The sequence below is a fragment of the Emys orbicularis genome, chromosome 9 (assembly GCF_028017835.1).
Source record: "Emys orbicularis isolate rEmyOrb1 chromosome 9, rEmyOrb1.hap1, whole genome shotgun sequence".
NCBI classification, from domain to species: domain Eukaryota; kingdom Metazoa; phylum Chordata; order Testudines; family Emydidae; genus Emys; species Emys orbicularis.
The window spans coordinates 58,491,931-58,509,320 of record NC_088691.1 but is presented as its reverse complement, the minus strand read 5'-3'; the positions used below and the strand labels follow the sequence as shown (position 1 = coordinate 58,509,320).

The window sequence follows — 17,390 nt, the reverse complement described above, 5'->3', positions numbered from 1 at the left end:
TTGGTCCGTAGGTTCTTATCCCATTGGCTAGCTCTCTCGTGAGGTCATCAGTAGAACGGGCTTCCGATTGGTTAAGGGCACTAGCCTTGATCTGCGTTTAATTGGCTCATGGCCCAGCGTGACCCTGGATTGGCGCAGGACTAGTGTTGTTGACTGCTCTACTCTATCCAATCAGCGGAGGCCCGAGTAGCCGGTTTATGGGGGGTCCCTGGTGTGATGGCTCCCCGGCCCTGCGCGCAGGGCTGGTCCCCGCTGCAGGCCGGAGGGTGCCTGGGGACTCCCCCTCTCGGAGCTGGGGGCTGGGTAAAGCAGATGTTCCGAGCTGCTGCCGCACAGCCACGGGGTCACACTTGCTGTGCTGTGTATAGAGCGCTGCCCACGTTCCCCGGGTACTGCCCCTTTGAGAAACATCCCAAATCTGGTCTCTCTCTCAGCCACATCCCAACTGAACTCCGCGCTGCCGGGAATCAGACTGTGGAAGTGTCGGGCACCGCTGTCCGGCTTCCATTCCCAAGCGAGAACGTGTCTGCTTTCAAACCAGATTTTTTTTTTTTTTTTTTTTTTTTAAATTCATGGTCCTTCTTCTATGGGGCCGTGTTACAAATTGTCACCTTGGACCCTGGATGACATGGGAGGGATCAAATCTCATCCGTGTCAGCTCTAGCATTGGCCGTTGAACATATTGCTAGGATTATGTTGCTTTAAAATATTCTTCACGTTGTGCAGGTGGAAATGAGTTCTCAGCAGTTTTCCCGTTCTGGAGCCCCTCCTGCAGGACTAGGACAAGTTCCACCCCCAATTTCCACCAGTGGATCTACAGGGCTGATAAACCCAACGACTACAGGTAAGACAGCTATTGGAGTTTCATTCTTTCTACCCAGCAGCTTCATTCCGAGGAATTTTGAGACAATTTTCTGCATGGTCTGCAAATTTTATTGAGATGATTGTGGATATTTAAAAACATCAAGGACAGACATGATTCAAACTTTGATATAATTGGGTATATTAATTTGAAGAATTGTAAGAAGCTCTTCTTCCGCACCTCACATGTCATACAGGATCAGTGTGGGCTGGGAATGTGCAAGTTGCCTTAGGAAAACAATGTTAGCAAAAACATTTTGACCACAAGCTACTGTTTAGAAAGTATCTAAAAAGTAAATTCTAGTTGGTGTAGGACATACTAGTTGGGCTCTCCATTGGGGAGGGGAAAACTGCAAAGAAATCACAGGTAGGTGGGAACTATAGGGAGTGGCTTCAGTGCAAACCACACAGAAGTAAACATGGACCATGATCACCTATAAATAGAACTGTATGGTTAGCTGATGTATTAAAGGGACACTGTCAGAAAGTGGATTAAAAAAAAATGATTTGTCAATGTTCCTTTAATTATTTGCTAAATGAGACTATATGTCTGATAGTTTTCAAACCCACTTTAGAAATACCTGTTACTGTTTCATTATCTCCATAACTTTTGACTGGTGTTTGATGTCTTAGGTCCCAATTCTGCAATGAGGTCTGTGCTACCAGATGCCTGCCCCGACCTGGAGCTCATTGCAGGATCAGGGCCTGAGTAGTGAGAGTTACCACATTACTGATGCCTCCAGCAGTAAGTCAATCTGATCTTATAGAGTAAGATGGAAGGAAGTATGTTTTTAGTATTCAAATGCATAATTATGGTAGGAGATTCTGAGAGTTGTACAGTAAGTATAAAACAAATTCTACATAGGTTTTGATTGCCTAATAATAACTAGTGTTTAAATACAGTTTACAGCTCAGCTTCCTGTGCTCTTATGAAGTTAAGAGATGGAAATAAGACAGAAATTCCAATTTTAGTCTAATTATCACTGTCATTGTGGCAGCTTTGTGCTTTGATTGTTGTAGTTTTTTGCTTTGACACTTTATTCCTATTTTTAATTAGATTAAGTGGTTGGACAATCTTGCATTAAGTGAAGTCTTTAATAAAAAATTAAATTGAATCCATGCCTTAGTCATTTGCCTGATGGTCTCGATCAGCTTATTTTGTTCATTTAAATTTAATTATTCACTTTAAAGAGAGGTTACAGTTAGAGGTTTATTTTAAGAAGGATGATTGTTCCTTGTGAGTGACTTGGGTTAGACCATGATGTGTGGGGATAATCCTTAGGGCTCTAAGAGGAATGCATAGCACACTTTGCAGGAGGATTGATGACATTCTGGAGATGTTTGTTTTTCGAGCAGGTTTTTCATACCAGGAGTAGTGAATGTCTCTTGTTCAGGAGGTTTTAATCAAACTGCCTTTGTATGTATGTATGTATGTATGTATTTGGCACTCCATTTCTGGGCTTGTGGACAAGCGTGCATACTTCTTACCCATTTTTATCCTCTTCTTTATAGTTCCTTTTTTCTTTCCTCAGCAGTGAGTGATGAATCTAATCGAGAGTCAGAAGTTGCTCCCAGAGAGCACATGGGTCCTGGTGGCTCTCTACAGTCTCGTGAAGAGAAACAGGAACCAGTGGTTGTTCGGCCATACCCACAGGTTCAGATGTTGGCACAGCACCATACGGTCCAATCTGGTGCTGCGGTTACAGTGACAGCTCCGCCAGCACATCTGACTCCAGCAGTGCCACTTTCCTTTTCAGAGGGACTTATGAAGGTAACAAGGTGGCGCATGACTGAGTTGATAATGAAAATAAGCCACTAGAGGAGTTAATACTTTCCCAGTTCGATCAAACAGCTCTAGGCTAATTTCAGTTGTATTTCATTTACCTCCTCTTGACTAAAATGTTCTTTTCTATAAATTGCTTTATTTATTTATTGAGCTCTTTTCTGTGCTCTTCTTCTGTGAATATGTGCCTCTTCGGTGTGATGCCCCTACTCCAGATGGCAGGTTGGGAACCTTGCAGCCCTTAGGCAGCATTTTGTGGCTTTTCCACTTACTTTATTTCTTAGATTAAGGATGGTCTAAATCAATTTTACAACACCCCATTCATTCCTGGAAGAGGGAGGAAAGAATGTCAATGAGATACTCACTTGTGCATATAAATAGAGCATTAAAATGAAGTTATGGAGAATCATGCACAAACTAGGCAATTCCTACAGGTGGGCAGAATCCTTTTTGTGAGGATGGGGTTAAGAAGACACAAGAAGGAGACCTTTGTAAGGGATGGTTGTAACTTGAGCAAATGGTTGATTACAGCCATTTTCTCTTCTTTTTTTTCCCCCATCTAAGCCTTAACTAAACATGATCTAAGATCTAATTGGCAGAAGAGGAATTGTGCAGAAAATCTAAAGACTAAGAAGGGAAGAGAAAAGGGAAATTAAATTTTTTTTAAAAAGTAAATCAGGATACTAATGTCTTTCTTGTTTGGCTTTTTGTCTGTATTACTGATGTTTGTTTGTTCTGTAGTATCTAGACACTCTGGGAGATATGATTGGGGTTCTGTTGTGCTAAGTAATGTCCACAATGAGACCCCGCCCTAGCCAAAAGAGTTTCTTCCTTCCAGTTTCTCTCAGCTGAAAGGGACCTGTGCTTCTTCCCTTCCCGCCAAAACACACACATCCTGTTAGCACTATTGATGCAAACCTCACCAGGCTGTGATTTTTGAGGAGAGATCTCTACTTCCTTGTATTGAATTGTTACTATTTTTCTTGTTTCTTGCAGCCTCCTGTGAAGCCCCCCATGCCCAGCCGGCCCATTGCTCCTGCTCCACCCTCTGCAATGTCAGCTCCCACCAAGGTTCCTGGGCAGGTTACTGTAACCATGGAAAACAGTATCCCACAAGCCTCAGCTATTCCTGTGGCAACAATCAGTGGACAACAGGTTTCCTTTTCCCCTACCTTGCTATTTACTAAAGTGGGATGTTGGTTGAAAGTTCCTCTGTCCAGAAACCATCAGTAGAGCAGGGAGATCTTGAGAAGGGGGTGAACTAGTCCGTCATTTCTCCTCAAAGTATTAGTAACCACCAAGAGAATGTGGAGATGGGAGCAGACATCCCCACCAATGTATAAGAAAAATGCAGCTGAGTAGGGAGATGAAGCAAGGGCCATAGGGCCTCACCCTGTTAAAACCCTAGGCAAGTGGTGGGCAACCTGCGGCCCATCAGGGTAATCCACTGACGGGCTGCCAGTTTGTTTACATTTGCATGGTTGCCCGCAGCTCCCAGTGGCCACAGTTCGCCGTTCCCGGCCAATGGGAGCTGCGAGAAGCAGCAGCCAGCATGTCCCTGTGGCCCACACCACTTCCCACAGCTCCCATTGGCCAGGAACAGTGAACTGCAGCCACTGGGAGCTGCAGGCGGCCGTGCAAATGTAAACAAACTGGCGGCCCGCCAGTGGATTACCCTGATAGGCCGCAGGTTGCCCACCACTGCCCTAGGCAGATGACGGTTGCATCTCCATTGGTCCATCTGATAAGCTGGGGCCAGATAAATTTGAAGAAATCTGATTTAGGCTCATTCTTCAGAACATGGCACAATCCCTTCTTCTGCAAAGGTGAAGCTATCATTTTACTCTTTTAGAAAGCTACTAGTTTTAGTTTTGAGACGCCATTTGACAGAACATATAAGGTGGTAGCATACTGACCCACAAGCAGACTGAAATAATGAGCATTTTCTTAAACTCTCCCACTGTTGCTGCTCTACCAACAGACATGCTAGTGTAAATGGATGCTGTTTGTTTGTTTAATCACCTTGTTGTCTAGCTCTACTCAGAGCAAGTCCAGTTGATGTATTGGTAAGCAGCTGGTTTACACTAGTTCTGCTTTTTGTAGCCCCACCAGTGCTGTCCCACACCAGACCAATAGCGGAGAACTTATGAAAGCTCTGAGCGTAGGCAAGGCTTTGGTGTGAATGCCTGTCAAGGAGTTAACGCCAAAGCACGCTCCTGATTCTTGCGTTTCAAAGCTCGTTTGCCAAAAACAATACTCAGCTCTAGCAAGTGAAATACCATTAGGTTAACATAATGTAACATAAGTGTGATACCTACTAAATTTTATTTGTAACTGGTTAGCCAGTACTGTTCATGAATTTTTAGAGTAGGTGTTTCTACCTACTAGGGATTCACACCAATTATTGCTTTTTAAGTGACGTTCCTAAATATGCCTGGAAAGGCAGTTATAAGTGAAATATGGGGAGTTAATTTAATATGTTGCAGTTCTTCCCAGTCTCCCATATTTCTATTAATTCTGCTAAATGGTTTGATATGAACTGTCTAAAGAGATCACCGGATGCAGAAATGCCACCTGCCCAATTGAAATGGGACAGTGACTTGGAGGGAAAGAGAAATTGGTAACTGACACATACTTGCCTGAGTAGATATGTGTTTGAGAGTTTCCATTGAAAATGGAAGGAGGCTGCAGCTTCATCCTGCAGAAATGTTCGTCTGTACCCCCCTCTCATTTGTAATACCTCTGCATACTGGTGTATTTCCACAAAACTGTTAAATGTGGTTTGTTGCTGCCTTTGACGTTTTAACGTGGGCAATTACCTGTGAATGTGATCTTTCTGGGCAACATTTTTCATGGAATCCTCTTCTTTTTTTTTTTTTTTTTTTTTTTTTTCTGCAGGGACATGCCAGTAACTTGCACCATATCATGGCAACAAATGTTCAGATGTCTATCATCCGAAGTAGTGCTCCTGGCCCCCCTTTACACATTGGAGCTTCTCACTTACCCCGAGGTGAAGTCAACACGAGCTGTAAAAATGTCTCGTTTTCTCACTTGCTCAAGAAGGCTGCATCTACACTAGTTTATTTTTTCCCTTAAAATTTCCCACTATTGTTAATGCGGGTATCACTCCAGCGGTAAGAATGCTAGTGTAGACAGGGCTTCAGGGAGCTGCTGGCATTTTAAGTGTTATGTTTTCTGAAACTGCCTAGTGCAGGTGTACGTGATGGTGCCAGCACCATCTTCTAGTTCAGTGGTCTCCAAAGTGGGGTGCGCAAGACGATACCTTGGGGGGCGCGGGAGGAGGAGCGCCGCCAGAGGGAGGGGGAAGGAGGGGGCGGCCGGAGGAGGGAGGGAGGGAGCAAGCAGGGAAGCTGCCCCCCCAGCAGGCAGAGCCACACGGAACGCAGGGGCTTTAGGGGCCGCAGGGCCCTGGGCTAAGGGGGCCCCGGGGCCCTGGCCTGCAGCTCCAAAGGCCCTTTTGGAATGCAGCCCTGAGTCCTCCGGCCCGTGGAGGAGCAGGGGCAGCCGCGCAGCCAGCGGCCGGAAAGAAGCGGCGCTTTCCCCTTCAAAGCCGGCTGGAGAGAAGCGGCGCTTTGAAGGGGAAAGCGCTGCTTCTCTCCGGCCGCTGGCTGCACGGCTGCCCTTGCTACTCCACGGGCCGGAGGACTCAGGGCCGCATTCCGAAAGGGGCTTTAGAGCTGCAGGCCAGGGCACCGGGGCCCCCTTAGCCCAGGGCCCTGCAGCCTCTAAAGCCCCTGCGTTCCGGGTGGCCCTGCGGGGGGGGGCAGCTCCCAGAATCGTGGCCATGGGGGCGGTGCCGCGCTGCGCAGAGCCTCCTGCACACCCACTGCACCAAACAGGAGCTGCCCCAGGTAAGTGCTCTGCACCTCCTGCCTTCCCCAGCCTGATCCTCCTCCCGCACCCCCACCCTGAGCGCCCTCCCGCACCCTAACCCTAATCCAGACCTTCAAATCACTGTATCACAAAGAGTTAAACCAAGATTTTCAGAAATAATGAAGCATATTCAATCACATTGCTCTCACTAAAAAATATTATTAATAATAATTTTTTTTGTGAGAGCAAAAAGGTTTTTTGTACCGTTAAATAAAATACAATACAAATTTTAAAATTATTTCATCTTTATCTCATCCTTTTTTAATTTAATTTTTTTGTATGTTTTATAATGTACATAATATATTAGGATAGTAGTACATGTATATAATTTATACATAAATAAATATACATATATTGGGGGTGCATGCTCAAAAAAATTTTACTGATGGGGTGCGCGATCAAAAAAGTTTGGAGACCACTGTTCTAGTTGAACACTGTGCTGGCAAAACAGTGGGGTACTTTAGAAAACATGGCCTAGTTTAGGTAAGTCTATTGTGCAAAATGTCACAGCTTATTCACTGCTCGCTCCTGGTTGTTTACTATGCCTTGCAGTCTGTCTCCTATCCATCCGCCACAATATCATTCCTGTTCTGTAATAAGGTGTATTACTGTATCGAGTGGTGCACATTCAGACTTGTGTCTGAGATAACTTTGTTCTAGCTGTGTAGGCTTTTGTCTCTTCTCCCATGATTTTGGCTGTTGTGGTTTCAGCCTCTCTCTCTGTAGCTTGTAAAGCAGAACATCAGTCACTTTAAGAGGAGAGACCAGGTCAGCTAGCATGATTGCTGTTTGAGGGATAATTTAAGTCTGTCAGGCTTCTGATAGCAGGCTTATCTTTAAGGTCTATGAATTGGGCTTCCAGTCTTAGGTAAAATCAGATTGATACAAAAAAAAACACCTACCAAATTTTTGTTTCCATGTCCCTGTCCTCTGTACTTGCATGGAGAATTGGTATGTTTAGATCACAATATTATGCAGTTGCTCAAGAAAGAAATCTAAAACTTTTAAGCTAATTTTAAAAAAAATATTGCTCTATACTCTTAATAGTGATTTTCGTTCACAAACAGGTATAAAGCTCTAAAGAGCATGAACTCTGGGCATGCTGCGCTTTCAGTGATCCTATATTTGTGCATGCAATATGTTGCATGTGCAAAACTGTACTTCACCAAAGTATTTGGGAAAGAGTGTATAGCTGTATTTGTAGTCTTTTACAGCCCGTATGGAAGAATTTGCATGTACCCATTTTTGTCATTGTTTTTTGAGCATTTAATTTGTGTCTTTTTGAGCCTTTTGGGGAACCCACTTTAACATAAATTGCTCTTTGTATTTTCACTTAATACTTATTTTATTTTCAGTCTGTTTCCAACATCTTGTTCATATTTTCTTCCTGTTAAATTACTCACTCTAGGTAATATTGAGTGAAATCTGCAGAAATTATATGTTTCCCATCAAATTATTTGACTGCATACTATTTGGAGTGAATTATTATGTTTGTGATCCTCTTGCAAACACAAACAGTTGATTTTTCTATGAGCTAAAACTGCTGTTGAAATGCTTGATGATTTGGGTGATAAAATTGTTTTTCTGATTCTAGTTTTCACACTGTAGATGTCTGATCATTTTGGCACAGCAAACAGCAGATAGATTACTGAACTGATACCATGCATTTTGCTGTGGTGTTTTAAAAAATAGCTTCCATTTATTGTGCATCCATCTTTCCTCTGTACTTCAGCAGATGCAGATAGATAAACAAAATTGCTAGATCACTTTTTACACATTCATCTAATAGGCAAGCTATTTCAGTTACTCCTACTCACTTATTTCAATAGTTTGCAATTGAAAAAGATCAGATTTATGAAATAACATTATTAAATGTAAGAAGTTGGAAAAGGTCCAACAAAGCAGATTAGGATTTTTTGGCCTTTATTGCTAATTCCAAAAAAAACTTCTCTATCCCTTGAGTATCATTATTCTTAGCCCTAATTTTGAAGTTGCATCACTAGAATGAAAACTAGAAGTATAAAATAAGAACATAGGAATGGCCATAGTGGCTCAGACCAGTGGTCCATCTTGCCCAGTATCCTGTTTTCCGACAGTGGCTGGTGCCAGATGCTCTAGAACAGGGCAATTATCAAGTGATCCATTCCCTGTCATCTAGACCCAGCTTCTGGCAGTCAGAGGCTTGGGCACACCCAGAGCATGGAGTTGCATCCCTGACCATCTTGGCTAATTGCCATTGATGGACCTCTCCTCCATGAATTTATCTAATTCTTTTTTTAAATCAGTCTTCGTTTTGGCCTTCACAGCATCCCCAGCAATGAGTTCCACAGATTGGCTGTGCGTTATGTGAAGAAGAACTTCCTTATATTTGTTTAAACCTGCTGCCTATTAATTTAATTGGGCCACCCTTGGTTCTCGTGTTCTATGAAGAAGTAAAAACACTTTCTTTTTTACTTTCTCCACACCATTAATGATTTTATAGACCTCTAGCATATCCCCCCTTAGTTGTCTCTTTTCTAAGATGAACAATCCCAGAGTTTTTAATCTCCCCTCATATGGAAGTTATTCCATACCTCTGATCATTTTTGTTGCCCTTCTCTATACTTTTTCCAATTCTAATTTATCTTTTTTGAGATTAGGCAACCAGAACTGCATACAGTATTCAAGGTGTGAGCGTACTGTGGATTTATATAGTGGTATTATGATATTTTCTGTCTCGTTATCTCTGTTTCCTAACATCCTGTTAGCTTTTTTGACTGCTGCTGTATATTGAGCAAATGTTTTCAGAGAACTATCCACAATGACTCCAAGATCTCTTTCTTGAGTCGTAACAGCTGATTTAGACCCCATCGTTTTGTGTGTATAGTTGGGATTATGTTTTCCAGTGTGCATTATTGTGGATTTATCTGCATTGAATTTCATCTGCCATTTTGTTGCCCAGTCACCCAGTTTTGTGAGATCCCTTTGTAACTCTTAGTAAAGTCCACAGCTGATCTCTATCTTGAGTAATTTTATATCATCTGCAAACTTTGCCACTTCACTGTTTACCCCTTTTTCCAGATCATTTATGAATATGTTGAACAGCACAGGTCCCAGTACAAATCCTAGGGGAATTCTGCCTTTTACCTCTCTCCACTGTGAAAACTGACCATTTATTCCTATCCTTTGTTTCCTGTCTTTTAACCAGTTACTGATCCATGAGAGGACCTTCACTCTTATCCCATGTCTGCTTACTTTGCTTAAGAGCCTTTGGTGAGGAACCTTGTCAAAGGCTTTCTGAAAGTCCAAGTATATTCTATCCATTGGATCACTCTTGTCCACATGTTTGTTGCCCCCCCCCCCCCTCAAATAATTCTAATAGATGGTGAGGCATGATTTCCCTTCACAAAAGACGGGTTGACTCTTCCTTAACAAATTGTGTTCATCTACATGTCTGCTAATTCTGTTCTTTACTATAGCTTCAACCAATTTGCCTGGTACTGAAATTTCACTCACCAGCCTGTAATTGCCAGGATTGCCTCTGGAGCCTTTTTTTTTTTTTTTTTTAATTGGCATTACATTAGCTATCGTCCAGTCATCTGGTACAGAGGCTGATTTAATCAGTAGGTTACATACCACAATTAGTAGTTCTGCAATTTCATATCTGAGTTCCTTCAGAACTCTTGGGTGAATACCATCTGGTCCTGGTGACTTATTACTTCTTAATGTATCAATTTGTTACTCCAAAACCTCCTCTATTGACCCCTCCATCTGGGACAGTTCTCAGATTCATCACCTAAAAAGAAGGGCTCAGGTGTGGGAATCTCCCTTGCATCCTCTGCAGTGAAAACCGATGCAAGGAATTCATTTAGCTTCTCCTCAATGGCCTTGTCTTCCTTGTGTCCTGTTTTTTTAGCACTTCAATTGTCCAGTGGCCCCACTGATTGTTTGGCATGTTTCCTGCTTCTGATGTACTTGAAAAAAAAATTTTGCTGTTAGTTTTTGTGTCTTCTAGTCTGCTAGTTGCTTTTCAAATTCCTTTTCAGCCTGCCTAACTGGACATTTTAATTTTGCTTGCCAGAGTTTATACTGCTTTCTATTTTCTTCAGTAGGATTTGACATCAAATTTTTAAAGGATGTCTTTTTGTCTCTAACCGCCTCTTTTACTCTGTTTAGCCATGGTGACTTTTTTCCCTCTCCTCTTACTGGTTTTTTTTATTTGGGGTATACATATAGTTTGAACCTCTGTTTTTAAAGTTTCCATGCAGCTTACAGGCATGACTGTTTGTTTGTAACTGCTCCTTTTATTTCTGTTTAACTAGCTTTCTCATATTTGTGTAGTTCCCCTTTTTGAAGTTAAATGCTACTGAGGTGGGGTTCTTTGGTGTGTCGTCCCCGTCCCCCCCGCCCCCCAGGGATATTAAATTAAATTTATATTATGGTCGCTATTACTGAGCGGTTCAGTTATAATCACTTCTCGTCACTTAGGACAAAATCAAGAATTGCCTCTCCCCTTGTGGGTTCCAGAACTAGCTCTTCCAAGAAGCAGTCACAATTTCTAGACACCATTGATATCTCTTTATCTTGTTGTGAGGTGACATGTACCCAGTCAGTATAGGGATAGTTGAAATTCCCCGTTATTTTTGAGTTTTCTGTTTTTGTAGCCTTTCTAATCTCCCTGAGCATTTCACAATCACTGTCATCATCGTGTTCAGGTGGTCAGTAGTGTATTCTTAGTGCTATGCTCTTACTATTCAAGCATGCAATTTTTATCCATAGAGATTCTATGGTACAGTGTGATTCGTTTAACATTTTTACTATATTTGACTCTGTGCTTTCTTTCACATGTAGTGCCCTCCCCCCAGAAGCACAACCTACGCTGTCTTTCCTGTATATTTTATACCCTGGGTATTACTGTGTCCTATTGATTATCATTGTTTCACCAATTTTTTGTGATGCCTGTTAAATCAATATTCTCATTTAATACCAGTCACTCAAGTTCACCCATCTTAGTATTTAAACTTCTAGCATCTGTATACAAGCACTTACAAAATTTGTCTATATTTAGTTGTCTGCCTTCAAGTGATGTAAATGAATGGGACTTTTTTTCATTTGACTGTTTCTCTTCAGTTCCTATTTGTAGTTTATCAACTTCTGTCCTCTCTTCTTTACTAGGCTATAGAGACTCCCCTTTAGTAAATCCACTAAGGGATGTCTCTGTTCGAACCATGTGCTCCTCCGCACCTGTCATCTTTCTCCCAGCCCTTAGTTTAAAAACTCCTCTACAACCGTCTTAATTTTACATGCCTCTCTGTATATTGGTAAATCAATCATTTTGATATGTTTTGCAATAACACACGTGATTTGTTCCTTAGGTGCGGCAGCAGCTGCTGTGATGTCCAGCTCTAAAGTAACCACAGTTCTGAGGCCAGCTTCACAGTTGCCAAATGCAGCTACAGCTCAGCCAGCTGTTCAGCACATCATTCATCAACCAATCCAGGCAAGCCGCAATCATGCTGTATTGCAGACACTCTATTACTGTTCATTCAAAGATCTTCCTGACTTTTAGGGGGAATCCACCCAGAACATAACATTAGCATCCTTTATTTACTGGGCTGTTGGCATTGGCAGCATCATGCAGAAAGCTTTACAGGCTTTTTTGTAGGCTAACTATGAGCTGGAGATTACAGACCTTTAAACTGTCTACAAACTGATTAAACTCTGGAGAAGTCCTCATTCTGAATATGCTTGAAAACTTTATTTAAGTCCAAAAAGGCCTGGCTTGAGTTTGTGCTGTTACTTTATACTCAAACTTTAAATCAGTTTGATGGGGGTAATATAAAGCTAAATACTGGACCAGGAAATATATATATTTAAAATGAGATGGTGAGGGGATGCGTGCTCATGTGGATGTCTGATTCCACATAGTGTTGTGCATATTTTTATAGTTATGTCCAAATGTAACCACATTTGCATAACTGTCTGTCTATAGTATAGATTATGTTTGGTAGTCATGAATGGAATTCATCAAAATAAAAAACATATTTTCTAATAGCATATGGAAGCTCTGAATCATTGGAACAGTTTCTGTACATATCTGATCTTTTAACTGCTTTTGATCATCAACTACCTCTGATGCTTCTGCTCTGAAAACCAGGCCAGAACTTCACAAAAGAGTTTTATAGACTGGGAACATCTCCACGTGCCAGTATTTTATACTGAGATCTAGGAAATTTGGCTTTATCAAAGTATTTTCCAGCTACTTTCTCAATTGCATCATTGTGACTTACTTTTATTATTCTGTTGTCTTTACAGTCTCGTCCTCCTGTGACGACGTCAAGCACTATCCCTCCTGCTGTAATAGCAACAGTCTCCGCCACAAGAGCTCAGTCTCCAGTTATTACTACAACAGCAGCACATGCTACGGAATCAACCCTGAGGTACACACATAAGGAAAATGTCTTGAGGAGCCCCAAGATTCCTGACATTCACATAGACAGCATGAAGGGGAGTAGAGAAGGCTGATACCCCTGTGAATGTCAGAAATACTATATAGGAGATTTCTCTGCTGAGGTCCAATTGATACAGCACATGAGTGTGTCAGGCAACATGGGTTCTTTCCTCTGTTCTGCCAGTGACTTGCTGTGTGACTTTAGGCACATCACTTAACCTTTGTCTGAGTGGGTTCATCTGTCAGACAAGGAAAATAATGCTTACCCGTTTGTGTGAAATGCTTGCAACTCTGTGAAGGAAAAACACTGTAAATGCTAAATATTTTTTTACGTTCCCAGAGAGAAAAACAGCTAAACAGGAACTTGACCAATTTGTTTCCCAAGGAATTGGGTTTACTGGCCTGCCATGACAGCACCTGGCTAATTCAGTCCCATCCTCTTCTAGCAGAAGTTTCTGTAGAAAATGGCATATGAGTGTTGGAATATTCAAAATATCTCGGGGTGGGGGGAGGGGTAGAAATTGAAATTAGCTTGTTTTGCTCATGTTGGTATCTCTAGATACTGAGGAATCTGTTTGTTCCCACCTGTGGAAGACACAGAATAAGAATTATATAGCAGGCACTTCTGAAAATTCTGTCACTGTGTTAACATGGATTTGATAGTAGTGTAGCCCTCAAAGAGAAGACAAGTGGAGTCTGATGTCCCTACTTGCCAGTATGGGGGGAGCCAGTAATCCTTGTTTAACTGTCTGGATACTAAATAAAGATTAGTTCTCTGAACGTCCTTTCTTTCTTTTCCCAGTCGGCCCACTCTGTCTATCCAGCAGCACCCACCTTCTGCAGCTATTAGTATTCAGCGCCCTGCACAGCCGCGGGACACAGCAACTCGGATCACGCTGCCATCTCACCCAGCCATAGGAACACCAAAACAGCAGCTCCACACCATGGCTCAGGTAAATCCCATGAGATGAGATCAGTGTAGTTTCTTCCACAGTTCAGGCTGTGAGAAAGTTGTGATTTTTTGGGGGGTCAAAAGTTATGGACACAGTTGTTCACCTTTGTGGTTTTGGTGTGGTCAGTGCAAGTGGTGTATGGGCAAGGGGCAGGTGTGTCTGTGGGCAGTCAGCTGTGGGGGGAAAGGGTGTGTGTCGGGAGAAAATCGTGACCCACAATTATTTTTTACAGCCTTATCCCATATTTTTTTCTTACTTTGAACCACAACATCTTGATGACCCAGAGTAAGTGATGAACAGGGTTCAAAGTTAGGCTAGAAACCTGGTGTCCTGTTCTCTTAGGAATAGCTGCAATATGATTTTAAAGCAAATAAAAAGTAAAATGTATCTGTAAATTTCTCTTGATGTGAAACTTGCTTTTCTCTAGAAAACCATTTTTAGTACTGGTACGCCAGTGGCGGCAGCAACAGTGGCACCCATTTTGGCAACCAATACTATTGCCTCAGCAACCACGGCTGGTGAGTATTCACAGCTCAGTAGTGGGACCATCACGTCTCCATGATGTTGAGAGGTGACAAAGGGTGGCAGAACATCTTCGTTCTGCAAACAGTCATCAGAGATCCTGTCCCTAGTTAGGATGTGAACTGTTTTTGTTGGGGGCGGGGGGGAGTATGGGGGGCAGGGAATGCTTGGATAGAAAATTCCTGGTGCTTGTTCTCTAGTTCTCTCTGTGTGTTTAGGATATGGATATTAGGGTGATGTAGCTGTATAGAAATCTCTAGTGTCACTTTCTGTCTTTCAGGTTCTGTGTCTCATACCCAAGCTCCTACAAGTACAATTGTCACCATGACAATGCCCTCCCACTCTTCCCATGCCACTGCTGTGACCACCTCAAATATCCCAGTTGGTGAGTGATTTCAGCTTCTGATGGAATGGGTGTAATTCAGCTGACATCTCTTTACACATACATCCAGATGGTCTGGGGCATCTATGTATTACTAGCACATTAACAAGAGAAATAACAAAAAAATCAATCCAAGTTGGGAGAGACAAACAAGTAGATTTGATGAGCCCTAATATATTTTTAAATGATGCAGGGAGAGTTCTGGAAGCACTTGGTTAGTCTAGTTAACTATTGGCCTCCTCAAGTGCATCTTTATTCCAAACAAACATGAGCCTCCTGGAACTTCATACCATGTAGTATGATGTATTGAGGATATATCTACTAAGGGATATTAATCTGTCTTCCTTAGTGAAGGAGTAAGTTCTCCTTCAGTATTGCTAGAAGTTTTAGCTGGAGCCAGTCGCATCTGACTGTGTGTTTTGAGAGTAGGACGCTTAGTCCAGTTTATCTCCTCACTCACTGTTTTAGCACCTAGATGTGGAACCTGGCTGAGACATCTGTTTCCAACAGTGTTGCTCAGAAGCTCTTAAAATTGTTGCTGCTGACTAAAGGTAGTGTTGCTAACTTTCAGGTTAGAAAACTATCTTGAGTTAGGTGTTTTGTTTCATAGAGGAACTGTTGTAAAACTAGAGCACTGGCAGGTCTGTGGCTTTATTTCTGTTAGCCAGTTCTTTCATGAAATCCCTACTGAAATACAACCACTTGTTTTTCTGTGCAGGGATGGAGAATGGTAAATGAGGTATGCTTTGTCTCTAGGGGACCTCTATCATGGCTGGAGATAAACTCAACTTCTGACTAGCAGAAACTCCAATATCAAGTGTAAAATCTTTGGTTTGCCTTTGTGGTCAGTGTACCTTACCAAAGACTAAACTCCAGAACCTGTAAACAAAGCCAGTGATTAGCAAAAATATTATCAGCAAAGGCCAAGTACCAGACTTTCTGCATCTTCACCTGCCTGTTCCACACTCTGCATCCCAACTTTCAGTCTCTACAAACAATAAAGGTCTAAACTTTTGCCACATTGAATTTGCCTTTGCCTTTGAATGTATTCCAGCAAGCTGTGTCTGTCTTCAACCACTTCTCTGTGGAGGAGGTTGTAGTTTTCTTTAAAATCTTCCTGTAAGGCTTGGGAGGGAAGCATGGTCTCCATTCACCAGTTGCAACTGGAGAGTTCCATGGTCCTCCTGGGTTTTGCTTGCTCTCATTAAAACTTCTGTCCTTCTCTCCTTTTCCACCATATGGATTGGTCCCTGAAGATCTGTCCACTCAAGCTATTGGCAAGGGAAAAAAGGGCTGATCATGGAGAATTAAGATTATTCAGGGATTGAGGTCACTTAATTTGATATTATGTATTTTATATGTGCACTTAGAGCCCAAGGGTCACACATTACTAATGAATAAGAGTTTCCATTCCTTCTCTGATTCTGCCCTGTTGTTAGTGAAATAAAAAGACTTGTTCATTTTCACTGAGGAGAAGAAAGTTTAATCATCTGGATTTCAAACTCTCCTTTTCTGCATCTGCTCTCTTCTTTGTTTTGGTTGTTAATTGGCTACTTGTTTTTCATTATGCAGCTAAGGTGGTTCCTCAGCAAATCACACACACTTCTCCTCGGATCCAGTCTGATTATACAGGAGAGAGGAGTAATCTCATTCCCATATCTGGACACCGAGCATCGCCAAACCCAGTTGCCATGGAAACAAGAAGTGACAACAGGTAGGTGGGAAAGAATTCTTTAAGTAGAGCGCCTGGCTGCTTCTCTGCGAAAGGCTTATCATATGCATGAATTGACATGATAGCTAACGCTTAAGGGGGTTTAAGGTTTCTGAATTTAGCTAGCTGAAAGGGATCTCTAGAATAGTCAGGGCTAGTTGATACTCTTGCTTAGGGAGGTTGCAAAGATTAGAGGGTGGTCTGAGCACTGGGATTGAAGAGGTGGGTGCAAGTTGTAATGATTTGTCTGACACTTGCTGTATCTTCATATCTGTAGGCAGTCGGTGCCAGTCCAATTCCAGTACTTCTTACCAACGTACCCGCCTTCTGCCTACCCTTTGGCTGCACACACTTATACCCCCATCACCAGCTCTGTGTCCACCATCCGCCAATATCCTGGTAAGGAATTGCCATGCAAGTGACTTTTAGAGCAGTCTTGGAGCAGCAATAAGAGTATGCCAGGCCTGACTGGTAGAAGTGTTCAGTGCAGTTCAAGGTACTGGTTCACAGAGATTCTGCTAAACAAGTTTAGGCATTTATCCAGACCCAAACCTCCTTGATGGGTCTCCCATGATCCATGTTCTAATAAGCCAATTTAATTTTGTAATATTGTCACTCCTTTTACCTTACATACATACAGTTTTGCTGATGAAGTTGTGGGTCTCCATAACTGGGAGTTGTTCTGGCCTAAGATGTCACTAAGTACACTAGCCCCTGTGTTATTTATTGTGATATTACATTCAGTTTGCTGTCCACTGTCCCCCACTTCAGTTTTCAATGTGCTGTTGCATTTATGTATTGTTAACAATACATAAATGCATCATGGAAGATGAGGTGCAAGGGAGAATCCGGAG

General features: G+C 42.3%; 1 protein-coding gene across 11 annotated transcripts in view; it reads left to right on the top strand.

The window, feature by feature from the left end:
• Window positions 1–17,390, top strand: part of SAP130 (Sin3A associated protein 130) — a 32,288-nt gene that overhangs the window by 438 nt on the left and 14,460 nt on the right. For 4 of the 11 annotated variants that reach the window (XM_065411301.1, XM_065411296.1, XM_065411300.1 and 1 more), the window contains exons 1-11: window positions 572–844; window positions 2,394–2,632; window positions 3,641–3,799; window positions 5,543–5,654; window positions 11,893–12,017; window positions 12,833–12,957; window positions 13,771–13,921; window positions 14,349–14,439; window positions 14,724–14,828; window positions 16,398–16,539; window positions 16,814–16,935. In XM_065411301.1, coding sequence (XP_065267373.1) covers window positions 733–844; window positions 2,394–2,632; window positions 3,641–3,799; window positions 5,543–5,654; window positions 11,893–12,017; window positions 12,833–12,957; window positions 13,771–13,921; window positions 14,349–14,439; window positions 14,724–14,828; window positions 16,398–16,539; window positions 16,814–16,935 — 1,483 coding nt within the window. In that variant the 5' untranslated portion in view covers window positions 572–732. Of the gene's footprint in view, window positions 1–290; window positions 390–571; window positions 845–2,393; window positions 2,633–3,640; window positions 3,800–5,542; window positions 5,655–11,892; window positions 12,018–12,832; window positions 12,958–13,770; window positions 13,922–14,348; window positions 14,440–14,723; window positions 14,829–16,397; window positions 16,540–16,813; window positions 16,936–17,390 lie in introns of those variants that run through there. The other 7 variants (XM_065411302.1, XM_065411299.1, XM_065411298.1 and 4 more) reach the window with 4 other exon arrangements.